Source organism: Pseudophryne corroboree, chromosome 1 (assembly GCF_028390025.1).
Source record: "Pseudophryne corroboree isolate aPseCor3 chromosome 1, aPseCor3.hap2, whole genome shotgun sequence".
NCBI lineage: Eukaryota > Metazoa > Chordata > Amphibia > Anura > Myobatrachidae > Pseudophryne > Pseudophryne corroboree.
The window spans coordinates 554,126,003-554,149,609 of record NC_086444.1 but is presented as its reverse complement, the minus strand read 5'-3'; the positions used below and the strand labels follow the sequence as shown (position 1 = coordinate 554,149,609).

Genomic DNA, 23,607 nt, shown 5'->3' with positions numbered 1-23,607 from the left:
GAACGCCTAATAAGGATTGGGTACATTTTTCATCTATTTCCACTTTTGGTGTTTCATATCGAAACAAATCGGGCTCAGAAAATCGGTCTCTCGATGCCAGGAAATATAAATAAAGTGAGACTAGGCTGCAGATTTCTTTCGCTGATAAAACAGAAATCCACCAAATGAAAAGAAAGACCATTTTGCATATTCTGTGAACATCCTCAGATATGCCAAGCGGATCCAGAAAAACCACACATCTTATTTGTTGTACACAGCGTAGTAAATTTACTAAGGTGGGAGGTGTGTTTTTTTTTTTTAGAACTAGTGATGTTGCCCATAGCAACCAATCAGATATTCTGTGAACATCCTTCTGTTATCCTTTTTGTTTCCCTTAAACATCTAACATCCTGCAGTTGGATACTTTCATACAGCCTGCTGGTTACATTGTCATTCCTTTCCATGTTTAATTTTGTTTCTCTTTCTCAGACAATTTATGTCTTACCAATTTCTGAATTCTAATACTGTCAAAATCACAAGCAGTTTTATCTAGTCTCATTCATCTCTGTATTTCGTGGACTCTCACCATTGATTCAGGGCCAAGCCCCTGTCTAACATTGGCAGCAGATCCATCTGGCTTCCTCTACCTCTGATATCTGTTCTAAATAACTGTGTAAATTCGTGAACTCTCATCAGTGATTCCAGAGCTTCCAATTATTGTTCAATTCCTCTACTACCATACCACACTGGAAACGCCCGAAGCCGTCTGATCTCGGAAGCTAATCAGTGTTGGGCTGGGTCAGTACTCAAATGGGTGACCATTGAGGAATACTCAGTTTAGTAGAGCCCATTGGTTTAGCCTTATAGTGTCTAACACTGACAGACGATTCGCACTGCCATCTTACTTTCCACCCTTTACTATCGATAAGAATAACCAGCATCCGGACTGTTTTATTTGTATAAATTAGACATTGACAAGGAACATGTCACAATGTGGTGTTTATCAGTAGAACGTGCCGTTTAAAAATCTAAACCTTTTGTTTATAAACACTCAGAATCTCTTCTATCAGCCGGAATTTAGTTTTCATTGTGTATCAAGCACTCTGTACTATTTGAATATACTATCATCTCTTTTGACCATTATCTTCTTTATGAACCACTTGTTATCTTAATTTTGTTGAATTATTAAAATTTAAACTTTTAATCTATTCTGACTATTTTCAAAAATTCATTCCAAGTTAAAGAGTGCGCCCACAAAAGAGTCTTCTTTTCTCCATAGCTTCTCAACATCCTCACATATGCCAAGCTGATCCAGAAAAAACACACATCTTATTTGTTGTACACAGCGTAGTAAATTTACTAAGGTGGGAGGTGTTTTTTTTTTTTTTTTTTAGAACTAGTGATGTTGCCCATAGCAACCAATCAGATTCTATTATCTTCTAGAAGCTGCTAGATAAGTGTAAAGTAGAATCTGATTGGTTGCTATGAGCAACATCACCAGTTCTGAAAAATAACTCCCACCTTAGTAAATTTACCCCGCTGTGCTGGTATGTTGCAAGTAAGCTGAGTGATGACTGACTGTGATGCTGTCTCTGCAGTGTGAGTGCATCCCTGCTCACTCGCCTTGGATATATGGTTTAGGTTTTAACATTACTCTGATACTGTCATATTGTTGCTTGAATAACTCACCGCTGTTATATTACTAATCATCGCAATCAAATCAGTCATTTTTTTTAAATCACTATTATTCTTATATGAAAAACAATGTTATGTAATAACATTTATGACATATTAATAATATTTGCACAGCAAATTAACAATACATATGTGTAAAACCTACGCACTGGATATATTATGTGCAAGTAGCTGTCGGATAACGCTTCCAATACACAGACGCTCATTTCCAATTACATCGGGGCTTCCCAAAATCGTTCCTTAAGACACCCTAACAGTCCAGGTTTTAAGTATATAGATGTTTAATACGATACGCACAAACCTGGATATCCTTAAAACATGGACTATTGCCATGAGGGTGTGTTTGGGAAACACTGAATTAGATGGTTTTCTCTGGGTCTGCACACATTAGGATATGCACTCATGCTCTTTTGGATAAGCCATTTGCTCAGATGCCTCACTCTCTTGTTAGCAAAAACTTGAGTCTGAAATTCTTGCCAACGTTTTGTTCAACCATTGATTAAAGGATACATATCAAATAATTAACATATTAGCCCTATCTCGATTACATTTCTGTGTAGTTCACACATCATCACCCAGAGGAAGAAACCCATTACTCTTTAATCTTTACACATGATGATAAAGCACAACATTGAGAATATACTGTAGCTTCTTTGCTTCTGTGACGTTACCTTCTACTTTTCAGGCAATATATATATATATATATATATATATATATATATATATATATATTTATTTATTCTTAATTGATCTGGAACTTTACATTTTGTTAAGTCAGATTGGCAACACAACGTGCATAATTTACAAACTGGAAAGTTTCATAACATTATTCTGTTCTTCATTATGTCTCATTTTATTTACAAGACACAATCTTACAAAATGTGTATTATTTATTCTCTGAAAATAAGAATTTATTTATGTAAAATATAATTTATAATTTTATTGTTTTAACAAATGTTTTTGTTTACTCATTTTTTTTACAATTATGGTAAATGTAGCTAAATATGTATAGATGTATTCGTTTTGGACTATAATATTTAATTTAATTGCCTACATTTTGTTTAATGTGTGGTTAAACAGAAACTTCAAATAGGTTTATAGAAATCCTTCAGAACGTTACCTGTGCAGTCCTCAAAATTTTTGTTTTGTGTGAAACATAGATAAATATCCCTAGTTTACAACTGTACAGTTTAGAAACCGCACATGGATAAAATAATAATTTACAATAATTGTTGGTCATGTATTGCAGATTGAAGTCGATTGCGCCAATTGTATCCAGGAGTTTCTACTTAAAATGGGTTATTATATTTGTCACTTTTGCACGGGACAAGGATGCATACTGTACTATTATTTCAATCACCATGAGAAGATTGCTTAAAAATCATTGCAACCCTAAAAAGGTTTCCGCTTCATCACTGCTCCATAACGTGCAGCTCTCCTCATACTCTCCAGACGGCATTCTTAAATACTGGACCTACACAAGCCTGAAGCGGCTGCTCTGCACACCTGTCATGCCTATGGTCAAATCCATGGTCACAGCGATGTGAGACAGCGATGCTGGCTACTGTGCCACTATGCCATCCATGATACCCCATCTGACAAATGTTCTTATTTTTTTTTATTATCAGTGAGATACATATGTCATATAGAAAACTGTGAAAAGCAATTTCATTTATTTTATAGTAATATTGATACGATGAGAACCCTCTTTCAATGGGAACATTTCCTTTTTATTTCCTTTAGTAAAATAAATACATTATATTACAGCCTCATTATATTCTTATAGAATTGAGCTTTGTGATCCAGGTTTATTCGTACACACATGAGAACAAGAATGCCGCCTTCTTATATATGAACTATAAAAATGACTCATCGCATGTATATGTATAACTGAAACTGATCCTATTCATGTGCATAGTCTCTCTCAGGTCACTAGATGTTAACACTCCTTCTCGCACGGAAGATCTTGTAGAACAGATGGTGAAGCCAAATCTATGGGGCGTCGACCAAAGTTGTCCTTTGGGTATTTCAGACTGGCTCCTCCTTTAATGAGCACAAGAAGTGTGTCCAGAAAGCCTTCACGGATGGCATCGTGTGCAGGGCATGTGCCTGTTGTAGGGTCAGGGACTGTAGGGTCAGCACCATGTTCAATGAGCAGCTGGGCTATTTGTGGGCAGCCCATCATCATCACCTTTCAGGATCAGTATAAAAGAAAATATATAAAAACATTGAATTAATCATTATTACTATTACCACCTTATCATTTATACATTGACAATGATCATTTATAATATATTAGGGCACACTATCATTCCATTATGCAATGGTTAAATTATCACAATTCTTGTACAATAAAGGAAAGATTTATATATTTCAGTGCCAATATATACATAATACTGCTCATGCTTATACTGGTTTGCGTGTGTATATATATATATATATATATATATATATATATATATATATATATATATATATATGTGTGTGTGTGTGTGTGTGTGTGTGTGTGTGTGTGTGTGTGTGTGTGTGTGTGTTTAAGGCTAACGGTACTCCTCACCTATATGGGGGGAAGTCAAGTATCTTGCACACCAGTGGGCAACTAGATGACATCTGATGGAGCAAGAGAAATGGTGCGCCATTTTGGGTGTGCACAGCTGCTGGCACTGACACTATTATGTTGTTCCATCATTTTGACAGGCTGGTAACTAGTATATATATATATATATATATATATATATATATATATATATATATATATAAAACAAATCTAGAAAACCACAGCACTCGCCACCCCAGAAGCGGGGTGCAATATCTGCACTCACCACTTATAGGGTGGGGTGGGGTGCATATATATATATATATATATATATATATATATATATATATATATATATTATATACACATATACATATATACACACACACACATACATACATACACACGTACACACACACACACACACACACACACACACACACACACACACACACACACTGCACCCTAGCACTCTGGTCTTACCAGTTACTGGCTCTGGTGCCCTCCTGGTGGGTGCAAGCACAAAATCACATATATTCCATATAATAGGCGGCACTCAGAGACTGATCATAATGTTAAATACAAAAACCCGCAAACTTAGCTAGGTGCCTATACTCAATACCTCCATATAGTCCTCCACAGCAGCAGCACTACAGGCCAACAAGAAGTCTCACATCACAGCCAGTAAATGGTCAACATTTTAATGCCTCTTTATTTGGGCATTTTCATCAGGACATGATGTCCTGATGAAAATTGCCAAATAAAGAGGCACTGATATATTGACCATACACTGGCTGTGAACTATATATATATATATATATATATATATATATATATATATATATACACACACACACACTCACTAGCAGAGGTGTAGCTAGGTGCCATGGTGACTGGAGCAAGGGTATGCTTTGGCGCCCCCTCACCTATACTGGATTGGGGGCCTGCCCAACATGTGGTGGCATGTTATATTTGAAAAGAAAAAATATTTAAAAATTCAAAATTGGTCACAATGGCAGTTCTAGACCTTGCAGAGCTCAGGGTGAAAGTTTCTCCTGGGCACCCCCCTCCCCAAGTTTAAAACAGTGACAGTGCATCCCCAGGCACGCAACAAATATATAGGGTCGTGGCTTCATGGGGTAGGGATGTGACCACAGAATAGTGCCAATTCACATTACACTGCACAGTAGTTTCCGTTAATCATGTTACACCACACAGTAGAGACGCGTATATATGTTACACCACAGAAGAGCTGTTTATACACATTATTCCACAGTAGAGCCCCTTATACACATTACGCCACACTGGATATCAGTGTCTCCTGCTGTCACCACTAGCCTGACCTGTTCCCCCCTAGTCTCTGAGTCCGAGTCAGTGTGCCCCCATCTGCGCCCTCCAACTTTTTTGGCACCTGGAGCTTGTGCTCCACTGGAGCCACCCTCGCTACACCTCTGCACACTAGTGTAATGTTGGTACTGCTGTTGTTCTGCAAGTCGCCAACAAACACAACATGGCACTCTGGGTATCTTGTTAAAACACTTTTTTTCCTTCATATCAACATTTCTGGGCTACGGGAGACACATCATCAGGATGCATACATCATAGGACGGAGTAACAGTAGCCCAGAAATGTTGAAATGAAGGAATAAAAGTATTTATTTTAACAAGATTCCCGGAGTGCCATGTTGTGTGTTGTTGGGGACTTGCACAACAACGGCAGTTACCATAATTGCCCTAGTACAAATATCCATTTGACAACAAAGGCATCTGGGCAGCTGAAGGTCTACACTGCTCATTTTCTGCACCATCACTTGCACTTTATTTTGAGCCTTATGTCCTGATGAAAAGGCTTGTAGCCTTGAAATTAATTCAGCAGACAAAAGGTCTGCAGTAGGTTCCAAGTGTGTCATTTGCATTTGGAAGCTGTTGCTGTGAAACCACAACATTCAGTCAAATGAACTTTCATAGCAAGTGAAACAGGCCACCCTTAAGGCCCCCATCCACTAGTCCAATTTGGGCAGATTTCGACGCATCTAACCGTCAAATTTGAAGAAACTCCCCTGTCAGATATGTCTGAACTACAGATCTCTGAGGCTGCTCCAACTATTTATCTAAATCTGAAGAAATCAGGTACACATCGGAGTGTTTTTTTTACTTCAGATGTATCTGATCAGATTCATCTGAAGAGTCACTTGACTGGCATCTCCCTGGCCACTCCCACCCACCACAGAACGAGGCAGCAGCAGCATCAGATCAATCGCATGTAGCATGTGTGCATCAGATATATCTGATGCTATCTGTCGGCACATGATAGATCGCATCAGATATATCTGAAGTGAATGTAGTGAAAATTAAAGCCATGTTCCGATCCGATTTCCGGGATGCTCCCAGGAAAGTTCAAGAGAAATCTAAGGTGATCTGCAGTTCAGACAAGTCTGAGTAGTGGATGGCCACCTTAGGGTGCAAGAATAAAAAAAATCCATTGGAGAGATAGCGGGAACCTTTGGGGTGGCCAAAAAAAAAAATGTACTGGTGGACATCCACAGATTACACTGGTAATGATCCTATGATCATCCACCACTGTTGTAAAGAAAAAACACTGCACAGTAGCCAGCCAAGTGAAGAACGCTGTCCAGGAGGTAGGGCTATCCAAGTCTACCATAAAGAGAAGACATTACAAGAGCAAATACAGTGTTCACGACAAGTAATTCACACACAATTCATAAGTCTACAAAATAGAAAGGCCACTGAGTCACTAGTGTTCACTGATAATGTAACATAAGTCAGAATCAACCAGATGAATTCTGTAGTGAATAGAGGTATACTGCCTGCTTACATTCAGTTGAACTCTGCAAAGTTGATTGCATGATGCATCTAATGGGCCCTACACACTTGCCGATATTACTGCACGATTTGAACGATCTCGTTCATTAATGAACAAGATAACGTTCATATCGTGCAGTGGGGGTAATTCCAAGTTGATCGCAGCAGGATTTTTTTTAGCAATTGGGCAAAACCATGTGCACTGCAGGGGAGGCAGATATAACATGTGCAGAGAGAGTTAGATTTGGGTGGGGTGTGTTCAATCTGCAATCTAATTTGCAGTGTAAAAATAAAGCAGCCAGTATTTACCTTGCACAGAAACAAAATAACCCACCCAAATCTAACTCTTTCTGCACATGTTATATCTGCCTCCCCTGCAGTGCACATGGTTTTGCCCAATTGCTAAAAAAAATCCTGCTGCGATCAACTTGGAATTACCCCCAGTGTGGAGTTACCAGCGATGAACGATGCGCGGCCCCGCGCTCGTTCATCGCTGGTGACATGTCGGCTGTGCATGCAGGCCAATATGGACGAGATCGTCCATATTTGCCTGCACGACTATGGAGCTGGGTGACGGGGGGAGTGAAGAAACTTCACTCCCCCCGTCACACTGCCCCCCTGCCGCCGAGTCGCCCGTCGGTCGTATCGGCCGTCGCGCACCTCGGTGGCACATCGCCTAATGTGTAGGGCGCATAAGTACCGATGAACAAGGACCCAAAGCCTACTTCAAAAGCAACCTAGGAGTTTTTTTTAAGGCATATAAGTGGAATTTTCTGCAATAAGTGAGTCAAATCATCAGATCGCAACCCGACTGAGCATGCATTTCACTAACTGAAGACAAAAGTAGAGGAAAAAAGACCCAAAAACAAACAACTGTAGACATTTGCAGTAAAGGCCTGGCAAAGCACAACAAAGGATGAAACCCAGCATCTGGCAATGTCCATGGCTTCCAGACTTCAGGCAGTCATTGCCTCCAAAGGATTCATAACAAAGTATTAAAAATTAACATTTTATTTATAATTATGTTAATGTGTCCAATTACATATAAGCCCCAGAAAAGAGGGGACTGCGAGTAATAATGGTTGCAATTCCTAAATGTTTCATACAATATTCTTGTTCAATCCTTTGAGTTAAAGCTTATAGTCTGCACTTTAATTGCATCTACAAATTTTTGTCAGTGTCCAAATACATATGGACCTAATTATATGTGTGTGTGTGTGTGTGTGTGTGTGTGTGTGTGTATATATATATATATATATATATATATATATATAACTGTAATCTCTATATATAATAGAAGTAAAGGAAAACAGAGCGCCTACTGGTATATATGTAACCTCATTCGACCCATTGAATGGTTAATGAAGATTCTCTGTTTATCTCATTCTTATTTCCTCGGTCTTTCTACAAAGATGACTCTCCATATAACTCATAGATTCAATGTATAAAAGAAGAGATAAAATAGAACATAGTACAGTACGTACCGTTCTGCTAAATAACAGTGCAATAAAATCAAACATTGGGAAATATACAGCTACGTGTTGGGCATCACCCTATGTGCTAAAATTACGTGATGCACTGACAATTCCACAGCATGTGCTCAGGTCTTCATGGATAGCAGATGTACCTGTGTCCTATCAATGACTGTGTCTAGACAGTTCATTCATAAAAACAACTGTCACTTTAAACATTTAAAACAAATTCCACTCCAGAATACAAATAGAAATAAAATACAATTTAAAACAAATACCAATTGCCTTCCCTTTAAGAAACAAACGTGAAGCACATGTGCTTGCAATGAAATACAGTGATTCTGGGGACCATTTATCATAGTATATTCACGGCTATATCTCCGAAAACACCCATTTTCGGGGGTTTGCCATAAATGTTAAGTATCCCAGAATGTAAGAAGGAGGGACCACAGCAGGTATTCCAGATACCTGGTGTGATCTCTCCATTTCTGCCCGCAGCTGCATTCCCAATAGGTTTCTATGGAGAATGCAATGCTGCCTAATTTACCAATACCTGGAATGCGATGCACTCCCAATATTGGTACCCACAGATACCCCCATCTGAAGATAGCGATAGCCCATGGGCTACAGATCGCACTTGTACCCAGCAGTGGGTTCCCCTGGAACTCTCCTCAGATGTGGCTGCTGTGCTTGTGTGGTCTTAGCTGACCCCGCAGCCTGTCACAACACATAGCATGGATGGGCTCCTTTTAGAGCCCCTGTCCCTGCATATGCACAATCATACTAGGATCGCATATTGCAGAGTTATCGTGGGCAGTAAGATCCCACCCAGATCACATTCAATATGTGATCTTTGATAAATGGCCCCCTAGAATAAAAACCTACTAGCCAGATGCAGAGGCAGCAAGGGTGTCACCCCCATGGCACTACTCCCCCCGTGCGCCATGGCAATGGCTGCACAACCCTCCTTGTGGCCCTGCATTACATGTCATCAGCCTAGCTGCACGGGGGACATAATAAGTGGTTAGAAAGCAGGGCAAACACAGGATTTCTAAAGGGTGCTCTCCCTAAGCTTTCATTTAGAGCAAGTGTGGCCAGACATAATAGGGTATAATTAGGAAGCTGCAGTCTGCTCATACAAGGTGTAATGCAAAGTACTTCAGACATATACAGGGTCAGCGATCACAATAAGCTGTTAGGTGCTGCTGTAGGGCCAGCCCGCCTAAACTCAATGTTTTTTTCCTGAAAGCGGGCACCTTTCCAAAATCATTGCATTGGAGCTAGTCCAAAAGTCATAAGGAGTGGCACAGGAACCTAGCACTGTCCCTTGACATATATGTAAATATTGGTCTCTTTATACACTTGATGAGTATGTAATATAATATTAATAATCAGCAGCAGCACTACAGATGGTCTATATTATAGGGTGGTGGTGGTGGCGGGTTTCCGGGCAACTGGAAACACCCCTGCACTTTCCTATTGAAGTTTGCCAGGTCTTGGTTTCTCAGAGTTGAATTTAGTGTGCACTATGAGTGTCTCCCATGACAAGCTCCCTGTTTGTCATTATAATGTCTTTGTACTGTCACTTTGCCTGTGGTAATCCTTTGGATTATTACTGTAGCTACATTGAATTGTTGGGTGATTGTTGTGTTTTATTACCTTAATATTTAATTCAGAAGGAAGAACAGAGTGAGATCCTCAGGATGGAGAGAGTGAGCACAGAGAAATAGTTACAGTATGTCAGGGCCCAGTTCTCTAATGCTTTGATAATGAGAGTTTGAATCTAGGCGGAACTTTAAGATTGGCCAGTAACAGAACAGAAAATAAAAGAAGCTTATAAAAACACTTTTACTTCCTTAGGAAATTTATGCTTCAGTTTACAGCTACAAAGAAGAGTCACATAAAGTTACCTTTGTTGGTTCATACTTTACGTCCCGTCTGACCATAAATTGGAGGGGATTGTCTGCCAAATAAACATTTTAGTAACAACAAAATAGGCTGGGAACAGTCATTAGAAATGTCAGGGGTTCTTTTGCAGAACCATTACACGGAAAAACTGCTTCTTTTTGGACTGCACAGATGCAGATAGGAAAAGGGAACATTTCAATTAGAAATGTTTCCATGTTGCGTAATCTGCACAGTATTTCCAATCAGGACATTCCTTTTTGCAACTATGAGCATCAGTGTCAAGGAATTGGACAGGAGGAGGGCTGGGCAGCGCTGATCCTCCCCCCCCCCCCCCCGGGTGAAAGAAAACCTAGCTTCCTCCCTGAGTGCAATTTTATTCCCATCTTAACGTGTATATGAGTCCCAGTCTTCATAAGTAGCATTAGCGCCTAAGCACCCATATTGTATTTTGAGCACACCTGCACGACCCCTACCTACTTCCTTCACCATAAGAAACCGCAAACAGTCATAAGGGCTGATATAACCACAAAAGTATCGTGCGTATCTAACAATGATAAATGCTTTTGTGTCCAATTAGACATGACTCCCATATAAACAAGTAATATGAGAGAAAAATGTATCCAGAAACATTCCTAACGTCACTGCAATAATATCTCATCATTTGGTATAATTAGGATACAGCAGTTACTATACATTCAATAACCTTCTTATTCCGTTTTGTAACAGTATAAGACTCTTATTAATTGGCCTAATACAGCTAGGTTCCCAAACGCGGTCCTCAAGGTACCCCAACAGTCCAGGATTTAGGTATAGCCATGGCTCAGCACAGATGGTTAAATCAAATTGACTTAGGTGCTAATTAAGTCACCTGTGGCCACTGGCCAAGCATGGATACATTTACAACCTGGACCACCGCGTTTGAGAACCTCTGTAATACATGAATTCAGAAACACTAAATACAGTATACATTACACTCAGCACGTGACTAGCTTATTATACTGAACAAATGAGAGAAAATGACACCCAGCAAATTAGCATATTATCATTCATGGCTTATCAGGCTCATCAGGTTCCAAGCTTAGCAAAACCATAATTGTACCCGCCTAACATATCCTAAATATTACAAGAATACTAGAGCCAACAAATGACCTGATTAAGATACCCTATGTGCCGTACCCAACAGAGGACCACTACTGTAAAACAATCTCCTAAAGGTCTCAGATACCGATTGTCATTTTTTTTTTCATAAGTCATTCTCGATTTAGTTATTACAAATGGAGATAAAGTATCAGAGGTAAGTGTGGCTTAAAACGTGAGTTCCATATAAATTATTGTTGTTTAGTATAAAAACAGGGTATGACACATATCACACTAAAACAAAAGGTGTTAGGCAAATATGAGTAATATAAGTGATTCTTCGGCAGAGTGGTGCATTTGAGTGGAGTACAGAATCAGTGGGAGCATTAAAAGGTACAGTTCTTGGAGCAACAGGCAGGTTAGAAAAAACACTAGGGAAAGAAAGCCAATCCCTAAGGTGATGGGAAGACTGTGAAATTACAGAAAAAATATATATTGCTTTCATGGAGTATAAGCACACTCAGAAAATGGAGATAAAGTAGTATTCATGGATAACTAAACTGGAGACATACATCTGATGTACAAAGGCTGGGACTGAAAAGTAAAGGACACAGACGGTAAATAAAGTGGAGAAGAAAACATTTGAAAAAAGAGGAAATATAAAGTAACGATGGCTGGGGAAGGAAACAAATGCATAGCACTAAATCGAATTAAGCATTTCTCTTAAATACAGTATTTACAGCAGACAGAATACATATCCATTAAGTTGAAGGAACGCTGTAGAAGGAACGCTGATGCGTTTGTTAGTTTGCAGAGGAGAGAATTCTTACAAGACAAGTCATTAATGTAGACTGATCAGATACATCCTAGAATGCTAAATCAGCTTGAAGGAGTGCTGGTTTACTGAACTAGGGAACCCGTCAGTATTAACAGGAGTAGTCCCAGAGGACTGAAGACATTGGAAGAGACTGGAAATGACAAACTAGTGAGTCTGACATCATCAGTGTGGAACATTATGGAAACACTTCAAATCCTGCATTACACAGGCAGCATGTATGTACTGGGAAAGAAGCTGGCTCAGTTGTTTGGCTTGATATTTTGCCAGTAAATGCATGCTGCTTAGTCACCGCATTCAAAATACAGTCTAGAGGTGAAAGTCTGGACAGGGGAAGAACAATAAAAAGGAAATTGATTGCAAGAGTCAATGTGGGAGATTAGGCGTGCATGAATTCAAATGTTTGCAGTGTCTTGTGTGATATACATGCATATTCTGTAAAATTTTCTTAGATGTATGCATCAAGCTATAGATACAAATTGGCAAGACCAGATTAACAATGGGCCAGATAGAACTACAGCACCAGGCCTCCCCCTAAAAATAGGCCCATCATTATGACAGCAGGATTATAAGCAGCCATAGCTGGCCACATCGTTCACCATAGATCCTCAGTATGTAAATTATAGTTCTATTTTCCTTGATGTAAACTTTTTCTACGTTTACATATTAAAGCAGACAGTTGGGCTGATAGTGTAGAGGGGGTTACATTCCCATATGGCACTACCGACAACAAAAGGGGTCTTCTGTAGTCTTGTGAACAAAAAAGAGGTGTCCGTTAGGAAGCCTATAAGATTGAGATGGAAAGACATCTAAGATGAAATTGCAGAGAGACGTTCAGAAACAGAGGCCCATCAAAGATGATGACAGATACAGACAGTGGCGGCACTGAGGTTGGTTTCTGGGTGAAGACAATTGCCACCATGCACTCGCTGAAGGTGCATGTGCCGAAAAAGGAGGTGTGGCCTCACCAAAAGGGAGTGTTGCCTCACGAGAACCCCCTTTCTACATCACTCTGGGGGCTTGGCCTCTTAGAAGTCCATGTGCTACATCACCCTAGGGGTGTACCCAGCATCCTCAGAGATGCTGGGCTGCCCCTGGGAACTCTTATTGCACTGCCGGCTCATTCTCAGTGACAGGAACCAGCTGCTGCAGTATAATGTCACACTGCAGCACCCAACTCCTGTCACTGTGGAGTAGCTGGCATCTGAGGGCTGAGGGTGACAACTGGGTGAGACCCCCCCCCATCCCCTTGTGATGCCACTGGACATGGATAGGTGCATTTGCTAATTATTTGCAAGAGGGGAAGCTGGAAACCAAAAGAGCTTATTAGCTTCCTCAGAGAAGCCATACAAAAAGAGAAGGAAGTCTACAACTAAGCCTTGAGGAGTTCCGATATATATGAAGTGGAGTGGATTCAGAAATATGGTTATTATTAGAATCCTTTATTTATATGGCACCACAAGGGCTCTGCAGCACCCAATTACAGAATACATAAACAAATAAAACTGGAAAACAGCGACTGGCAGTTGAAGACAATATAGGACAAGTACAGGGTAACTAAACATAAACTATATCAGCAGATGACACAAGTATCAGGTGGCAGAAGATCACGTGGTTTGGTGCAGTTGAATATTATTAAAGTAAGAAAAGGATAAGTACATGAGGGAAGAGGGCCCTGCCCGTGAGAGCTTACATTCTAAAGGGGTAAAGAGGAGGGACAGACTGATAGGGGTGACACAAATGGGGTAGACCCTTCCAGAGTAGTCTGATAAACAGCATGAAAACAGGGACAGGAGGGTGTTATGAAGACCAGGAAAATGTAGCATTTGAATGATAAGTAGATAGTCAACAGTGTCAAATGCAGCAGATAGTTCCATCAGAGTAATGCGGGGTACACACGAAGCGATGTGTCCAGCGAGGTGTGCTGAGCGATCTATCACAGAACGTGCAGCACACATCTGTGTGTACCCCTCTTAAAAAGCAAAAAGTTGCATTTAGATTTACAGTGAATAAATCATTGACCACATTAAGTTATGCAGTTTTGGTGAAGTGTTGGTAATGACTGAGGTGGTTTCACTAAGTTGGGTGAGGAAAGGCTACAATAAAAAGGAGGGCAAATGAGACAATAACCATTTATTTTAAAAACACAAACTTTTAATTAAGATAAAACATGAAGCAGTAAACTAAACAATGAGAGATAATGATAATAATAATAATAATAATAGTAATAATAATAATAATGATGATAATAATAATAATTTTTTTATATAGCGCTCTCTCTTTAATAGAACTCAGGAAAGAGTGAGACAGATGGGTCAGAATACTTTTTTTTACCAGACAGAAAAGTTTAATGGGGGACACACACGTACCTATGTGTACAAAGATGTGTGCTGAGTGATCTAGCACAGAACGCTCAGCACACATCTCTACCCTCGCTCAGCACATAGCGTGATGTGTGCTGAGCGAGTGTGGGGGGGGGGGGGGGGGATTGGGGGATGCTCATTTCACCCAGTGGGGAAGTGAGCGATCTAACTAGATTTACATGCAGGCCAATCTAGATTCAGCAATAGCAATGCGCGGGGCAGCGCATCACTATCAATGTGGGGCATACGCACTGAGTGATGTGTGCTTCATTTCTCAGCAATCTAGTCAGATTGCTTAGAATTTAAGCACACATCGCTGTGTGTGTACACCCTTAAGAGAAGTGGAAGGGGATAATAAGTTGATTGGCATAGACAAGGGTGTAGCTACCGTAGGTGCAGACAATGCAGCTGCTATGGGGCCCAGAGCTGAGAGGGGCCCACCTTCCCTGTCAAAGTTCTATGTATTATACACATTTTTGGCTATTGAGTGGTACGTAGGGGTCCTTTCAAACTTTGTTACTTGGGGCCTGCAATATATCTAGGTATGATCCAGGACTTGCTCATTGTAGTGTGGTATAAAATGAACTGGAGGGCATTTTAATGTTATATAATATGAACCGGGGCACTGTAATGAGGGACAGTATGAACTGGGAGCATTATATATCATAATGTGAATTGGGGATACTGTGCAGCATAATGTGTACTGGCATCTCTGAAATGTGACATAGGGTTAACTTAAACACTACTGCGATTCAGAAAAGAAACTAGGGCACTACTATGGGGCATACCATGAAATAAGGCTCTACTATGGTTCAGAAAATGAACTAGGGCACTATTATAGGGCATAAAATGAACAACTGCTGTAGAGAAGTGTCTCTCTAAAAGCATTGGGATGGGGACACCTCCAAAATGTTGCTATGGGGCACACAAGTTCTGGCTACACCCCTGGGCATAGACAATGTAAAGTTAGTTTTCACTATTAACACTGTGAAGCCATTGATCTACACTTTTTCTAAGCTAACATATGGAGTAAGTACACAAACAGGAATCCTAACTTTGAAAAAAGCTAAGGATCAGCTGGCATCTGAGATTTTTAGGAATAAAATTGGTAGAATGTATGGTTATCATCTGTTATTACATTTTGTGTTTCTGTGTTTTGGGTCAGAATTGAAGAAAGATCTTCTTAGTATTATATATCATACCAATTTAAACATGCTCAAGGAAGGTAGTCATAAGGATATCCTTACAAAATGCTTATGATCAAATAGGTTTGAGGTGACCAAAAGGTTAAAGAAAGGGGCAGACTAGATGTGTTTCTTTTGTGCCATCGCATTATGTTTCTAGTGCCCCATACACACGGGTCGACTTGTCCTGTGTGCTAAGTGATCTAGGTTAGCACAGATTGCTAAGCACACATCACTATACACACAGCAATGTGTGCTGAGTGATCTGTGCTAACCACATGCACATGCTAGGCAATCTAACTAGATCTTGCCTGCATACAGAGCCATCTTAATAGCTATGTAGGCCCCTGGGAACAGCAATGCACTGGGGTAGTAGGGGTGGGGGGTGCTGTCAGCGGCAGCTTTGATGTCCTGCGTGGGGGGGGGGGGGGTCAGGGGGGTTCTATCTTTCGCTCAGCATGGAGGACCTGGAGAAATAATTTCTGCTAATTACTCCTTTACTGCACAGATGGGACAGGTAGGAGAACACTAAACTGTAGAAGGGGGCATTGAGCTGAATGAAGGGGCCCCGGTACATGACTTCCAGGGTGGTAGGGGGTGTTTAATACATAGGGGAGGGGTCGATAGTGGAGTGGGCTTAATATTCATAATTTTCTGGTGGGAGGGCAGCTTGCTTTACTGCAGATATCTCCAGTTCCTGGAAATAGATATCTTAGCTTTAATGGGATAACAAAAAAATTAGAGAGTCCCACCTTTCAGGAGGTACTGGGGACTTGGGGATCAGAGTTCAGGAGCCAGAGTAATCCACCAATAAAAATATAAAACCATACCAGGTGTGTGGAGCTGGAGCAGGGACCAGCTGCAGGAAGGCTGATATCTCTGGTTCTGGGCATAGTAGAGACAAGCTGCCAGTGTGCACCAAAAGGGGAGAGTTCCAGCTTTTGGTGTATACCCTCAGAAAAATGCTAGCACCCTTTTACTCCTGGGGCCCTTGGGCAAGAGCCCACTGAGCCCATATGAAAAGACAGCCCTGCCTGCATGTGCAAAGATCTGACCGGGTGATGTTGACACGTGGGACCGCGCATCGCCATTGGCTTAATTTCTAAGCAAAAATAGGCAATAATCGCCCATGTGTATGGGGCATTAGATTTTATCATTAGACTCTGCTTCTACCATCAACATGCCCTAACTTTTGTTCTCTACTATAATAATCTGGTAAAATATTTTTTTCTCTGTGGTTGATTGGTTCATGCAAAAGTCTAGAATGTTTAATCTTGTATCCTTTTAACTCAAGTTGCCATACAAAATGTTTCTAATATATCAAATTGATCCAAGGTAATCACTTGTTTTTAATTCAAGATAATTCCTCTAGCACCACTCCAGGTGGGTAATCACAAAGGACTTGAATTTAGGAACTTTTTCTACTTCCTAACCAAACTAGATTATTTACTGTACACTATTTATGGATTGAGAAGGGTACACCCCTTAAGAAAATGAATGAATCAAACCCTACAATGTTAATGTTTATCTTGTAAAATGAGTGTTATCCTCTGAAGCAAAGATATTACCTGTAAGGGCTGAAGTACAAAGAACCATAACATTCTATATTTCTCAAGCCCCAGCCCACTTGTTTCTCCATCACCTGTTTTGGGAAACTCCAGTCTATAAATAAATTAATTACCAGTTATTTATATAGTGCACACATAATCCACAGTGCTTTATAGAGAATATTTGCCCATTCACATCAGTCCCTGCCCCAGTGGAGCTTACAATCTATATTCCCTATCACATGTACACACACACTCACGCTAGGGCTAATTGTGTTGGGAGCCAATTAACCTACCAGTATATTTTTGGATTATGGGAGGAAACCGGAGTACCCGGAGGAAACCCACACAAGCACTGGGAGAATATACAAACTCCACACAGTTAGGGCTATGGTGGGAATCAACCCCATGACCTCAGTGCTGTGAGGCAGTAATGCTAACCATTACACCATCCGTACTGAGATGTTCATAGCAGCAAATTTGTTAGCAGTTGGGCAAAACCATGTGCACTGCAGGGGGGGGCAGATATAACATGTGCAGAGAGAGTTAGATTTCAGTGGGGTGTGTTCGAACTGAAATCTAAATTGCAGTGTAAAAATAAAGCAGCCATTAATTACCCTGCACAGAAACAATATAACCCACCCAAATCTAACTCTCTCTGCAAATGTTATATCTGCCCCACCTGCAGTGCACATGCTTTTGCCCAACTGCTAACAAATTTGCTGCTTCGATCAACTCTGAATTACCCCCATGTTTGCCTTCTCTTTGCATTCAAAGAGCCCCTGTAAAAAGTAAAGTATTAATGCTTCAATGTATAATACAATAAATAAAACCCAACAGTTTGTAACCTTTGAAAAAAATCTCAATCTATGGAAAAGTTTGTTTCTAGAAAAAAAATATTCAGACTAATTGGCTTGTTTATACTAATTTGTATCTACATTATATGACTCAGAGGTTAACCATTACAGTGAGTCATAACTACAAATTACACCCAGTATAAAACAACAGTCAGCTGTATACATGAAAAATTGTAGTCCCCATTGAGAGTTATGGCGTCTGTTATCTTTAGCAGTAGATGTAGCTCATATGCTATTATTATACAGCCCCAATACATAAAATCATGTAGAAGCTGCAGTTTATGAACGATTTCTTTAAAAAAAAAAAAAGGGGGGCTTGATAAATAGAACCCTTGTTCCAGCTTACCCTCTGCAGTACAATAAGCAAAGAAAGAGGCATATCTGGTGCACTGCTAAAACGAATATATAAACCATAACTTTTATCAATAGTCAATAAATATGAAAGAAATCCCAAACCCTTAAAATGGTAAAATATGAAGAAAAAAAACAAAACAAAAAAAAAATCAAAATAATTTGGAAAAATAATAATAATAATATTAAAATAAGTGATGGGGCTATCATATATTGCAGGTAGGAGTCTGTTTAGTTGCTGTAATAATACTCTATATTAGACATTAATCAGCTCAGTACATGCTTAGTATACAATTATAATAATAGGAGTAATTGAACGGTATCCGGAGTCTGGGTCGACACCACTTAGGTCGACACACATTAGTTCAACAGCCATTGGTTGACAGTGGCTAGGTCGACACTAGAAATAGGTCAACATGGCCATTAGGTCGACATAAACAAGACTGACATACAAAATGGTCGACATTTTTTGAACTTTTTTCTTTTTTTGAACTTTTTCATACTTTACGATCCACGTGGACTACGATTGGCAACGATAACCTGTACCGAGCGCAGTGGTATTGGAGCAAGGCACCTTGCTCGAAGCATGGTGAGCAGAGCGAGCCATGTGAGGGGACACGGTGCACTAATTGGGGTTCCCTGTCACTTTACGATGAAACACCCAAAAAAAATGAAAAACTCATGTCGACCTTTTTTTCATGTTGACCTTGTTCATGTCGACCTAATGACCGTGTCGACCTATTTCTAGTGTTGACCTAGCCACTGTCGACCAGTAGGTGTCAACCTAGACACTGTTGACCCCGAGTCCCATACCCAATTGAACAGATGTAGAATAATATTTGAAGTACAAATTAGGATTCTAATACTTGACAACAACAGAATATTATTGGTGAAAAGTTTCAAGTCTTGAGTTTGGGTTAATAAACAAAGGAGGAGTATTCAGGATTGTAAATTCCCCTTTCAGGTATATATCTTCCTGATGTTGGACAAGGACCTCTATTCAATACCCTCAGACGCAGGAGTGTTAGGATTAGGCATAACCCATACTGAATATATATCTCTCCTATTATCACCTTTAGGGCAATATTGTGATCAGTAGCACTGTTACTATTCTATACTACATTCAGACGGGGCGGACCAAAACCATAATGTAGGGATCATGCTCAGTGTATCAAGTGGTATGTGTTATTAACCTATTAATTTAAGACCCACTGAATATTAATTTGATATAAATTTGTGCACGGTATCCGGTTAGGATCCAAGCATTCGGGATCCCGGCAGTCGGAATACTGATGCCAGTATCCCGACAATGCACAGAATACCAATTTAGGGTCAGGCTGTAGGTAAGGAGGGTTAGGGTTAGGATTAGGAAGGTTAGGGATTAGGGCAAGTCTATTTACCACCTTGGTGTTGAGAACCTAAGCGTCGGGATGCTGGAATCCCAAGCGCTGGATCCTGACACCATCTCTTCTATGCAACTTACTATTCATACATATTTGTGTGTGTATATATATATATATATATATATATATATATGCAGCATGGATGGTGTAATGGTTAGCATTACCACCTCACAGCACTGAGGCCATGGTTTTGATTCCCACCATGGCATACTGTGTGGAGTTTGTATATTCTCCTTGTGCTTACATGGGTTTCTCCCAAGTATTCAGGTTTTCTGCCACAATCCCCAAAAATACTGGTAGGTTAAATATAAAATATAAAGTTTTGGAATATGGGTTCTAGAGTATTAAATGAACACATCACTGTACTGTTTTGCTCAGTGGGCTAGACGTATCAAGGTAAAGGGGGGTACACACGGAGTGACGTTCAGCTAATTTCTAAGCAGTCTGACTAGATTGTTTAGAATTTAAGTGAACATCGTTCAATGCTTAGTACATTTCCCATTAGAGAGATAAAGGGGGTCATTCCGAGTTGATCGCACGCTGACGTTTTTCGCAGCGCAGCGAACAGGTTACTACTGCGCATGCATATGTACCGCAATGCGCAGGCACGTCATACGAGTACAAAGTGGATCGTTGCTGGGCGATGGATTTAACGAAGAATCCATTCGCACAGCCGATCGAAAGAAGATTGACAGGAAGAGGGCGTTTGTGGGTGGCAACTGACCGTTTTCAGGGAGTGTTTGGAAAAACGCAGGCGTGTCCAGGCATTTGCAGGGCGGTTGTCTGATGTCAATTCCGGGACTAAAATGACTGAAGTGATCGGCTGCAAAGGCGTTCGCCCACTTGCAAAGCGAAAATACACTCCCCCATAGGTGGCGGCTATGCGTTTGCACAGCTGCTAAAAGTAGCTAGCGAGCGATCAACTCGGAATGACCCCCAAAGTACCAACCAATCAAGTCCTAACTGCCACTTTACAAGTTGTGTTTGAAAGATGACAGAAACTGAGTGATTGGTTGGTACTTTTTCTCCACTATATTTTTCCAAGCTTTGATAAATCTCCCACATTAGGGGTCATTCCGACCCAAGCGCACGCTACACTTCTTCGCAGCCGTGCGATCGGGTTGTAAATGTGCATGTGTGGCGGCTGCATTGCGCAGGCGCATCGTTGCCTGACGACAGCCGTCGCCGAGTAATGACACCGCAAACAAAGAAAGTGGTCGCAGCGGCGACCGCAAGAATACTGACAGGAGGAAGGCGTTCCGGGGCATCAACTGACCATTTTCTGGGAGTGGTGCAGTGAACGCAGGTGTGTCCAGAGCCGGATTAAGGGGGGGGGGGTCCCGGGGATACGTACCCCGGGCCCTCCTTTCCAAAAGGGCCCCCTGCCACACCACAGATTGGATCTTTCTTCAATCCGATCTGCGGTGCAGCGCTCACGAGCCCCGGCTCCCCGCTGCCCTGTCCCTCCTCCTCCTTCAGTACAGCGTGCGGCCAGTACCGTTTAGCGGCGAGCGGCTCACTTTGTGACTACTTATCTCCTCCCTCTCTCTCCCCCCGAGCGCTCCTGCTCGGGGGGCGGGGCTTCGCGGAATGACGCGTTTGCGTCGTGACGTCACGATGCAAACGCGTCATTCCGCGAAGCCCCGCCCCCCGAGCAGGAGCGCTCGGGGGGAGAGAGAGGGAGGAGAGGAGATAAGCATCGAAGGAGGAGGTGGCCGGCGCGAGGGACGTGAGTCGGTGGGACCCGAAGAGCGGGAAGATGTAAGTATTTTTTTTTCTCTCTTTCTCTCTCTCTCTTCCTCCCTCCCCCCCCCACTTGACACCTGCCTGCCGCACTATGTAAAATGAGGATACCTTCCGCACTGTGTAAAATGGGGGCACCTGCCGCACTATGTAAAATGAGGATACCTTCAGCACTGTGTAAAATGGGGGCACCTGCAGCACTGTGTAAAATGGGGATACCTTCCGCACTGTGTAAAATGGGGATACCTGCCGCACTGTGAAAAATGGGGATACCTGCCGCACTGTGAAAAATGGGGATACCTGCCGCACTGTGAAAAATGGGGATACCTGCCTGCGTACGGTGTAAAATGGGGACACCTGCCTGCGTACGGTGTAAAATGGGGACACCTGCCTGCGTACGGTGTAAAATGGGGATACCTGCCGCACTGTGTAAAATGGGGGCACCTGCCGCACTGTGTAAAATGGGGGCACCTGCCGCACTGTGTAAAATGGGGATACCTTCCGCACTGTGTAAAATGGGGATACCTGCCGCACTGTGTAAAATGGGGACACCTTCCGCACTGTGTAAAATGGGGATACCTGCCGCACTGTGTAAAATGGGGATACCTGCCGCACTGTGTAAAATGGGGACACCTGCCTGCGTACTGTGTAAAATGGGGACACCTGCCTGCGTACTGTGTAAAATGGGGACACCTGCCTGCGTACTGTGTAAAATGGGGACACCTGCCTGCGTACTGTGTAAAATGGGGATACCTGCCTGCGTACTGTGTAAAATGGGGATATCTGCCTACCGTACTGTGTAAAATGGGAACACCTGCCTGCGTACTGTGTAAAATGGGGACACCTGCCTGCGTACTGTGTAAAATGGGGCCACCTTCTGCTCTGTGTAAAATGGGGATACCTGCCGCACTGTGTAAAATGGGGACACCTTCCGCTCTGTGTAAAATGGGGATACCTGCCGCACTGTGTAAAATGGGGACAGCTGCCGCACTGTGTAAAATGGGGACAGCTGCCTGCGTACTGTGTAAAATGGGGACACCTGCCTGCGTACTGTGTAAAATGGGGACACCTACCTGCGTACTGTGTAAAATGGGGACACCTGCCTGCATACTGTGTAAAATGGGGATATCTGCCTACCGTACTGTGTAAAATGGGAACACCTGCCTGCATACTGTGTAATATGGGGACACTTGCCTGGTGTAATGTGTAAAAAGGGGACTTTTTTTATTTTTATTTTTTCCCCCTGTGGTGGGTGTGATGATATCAGACGAGGCCACGCCCACTTTAATGAGACCACGCCCATTTTGATCAGGCCACACCCCTTGTCAGGAGCGCACGCGCATGCTTTTTCTTTTTCTGGCTATATGGGGGGGGGGGGCTCGCAAATTTTTTTTATAGCAAGGGGGGGGGGGGGGGGGGGCGCATTTTGAAATCTCGCACTGGGAGCCAAATTGTCTGGAAACGGCCCTGCGTGCGGCGCACTAATGACGGAGCTGCAGGCTTGCTGAGCCGGACAGCAATTGGACAACTGAGCCGTCGCTCAGCTGCGCTGACTACAGCTCTAAGAAGAGTGCTCTAACAGCTGTAGTCAGGGCAGCTGAGCGACGGCTCAGCTGTCCAATTGCTGTCCGGCTCAGCAAGCCTGCGGCTCAGTCATTGGCGCGCCGCACGCTGAACTGAAGGAGGAGGGATTCTTAGATAAATTATATATATATAAATCCCTCCTCCTTCAATGGACTAAAAAACTAATAAAAAAATAATAATAATAATAATAATAATAATAAAAAATAATAATATATATATATATATTTTTTATTAGTTTTTTAGTCCATGGG

At 41.7% G+C, this 23,607-nt stretch overlaps 1 protein-coding gene and 1 pseudogene across 1 annotated transcript in view; one reads left to right on the top strand and one right to left on the bottom strand.

Moving 5' to 3' along the window:
• The first annotated feature begins 707 nt into the window (after positions 1 to 707).
• Positions 708 to 826, top strand: LOC134942068 (5S ribosomal RNA; annotated as a pseudogene).
• A 2,556-nt stretch (positions 827 to 3,382) lies between these two features.
• Positions 3,383 to 23,607, bottom strand: part of LOC134898831 (cyclin-dependent kinase 4 inhibitor B-like) — an 80,291-nt gene continuing 60,066 nt past the window's right edge. Inside the window, exon 3 of the mRNA XM_063914125.1 lies at positions 3,383 to 3,865. Coding sequence (XP_063770195.1) covers positions 3,614 to 3,865 — 252 coding nt within the window. The 3' untranslated portion in view covers positions 3,383 to 3,613. The remainder of the gene's footprint in view (positions 3,866 to 23,607) is intronic.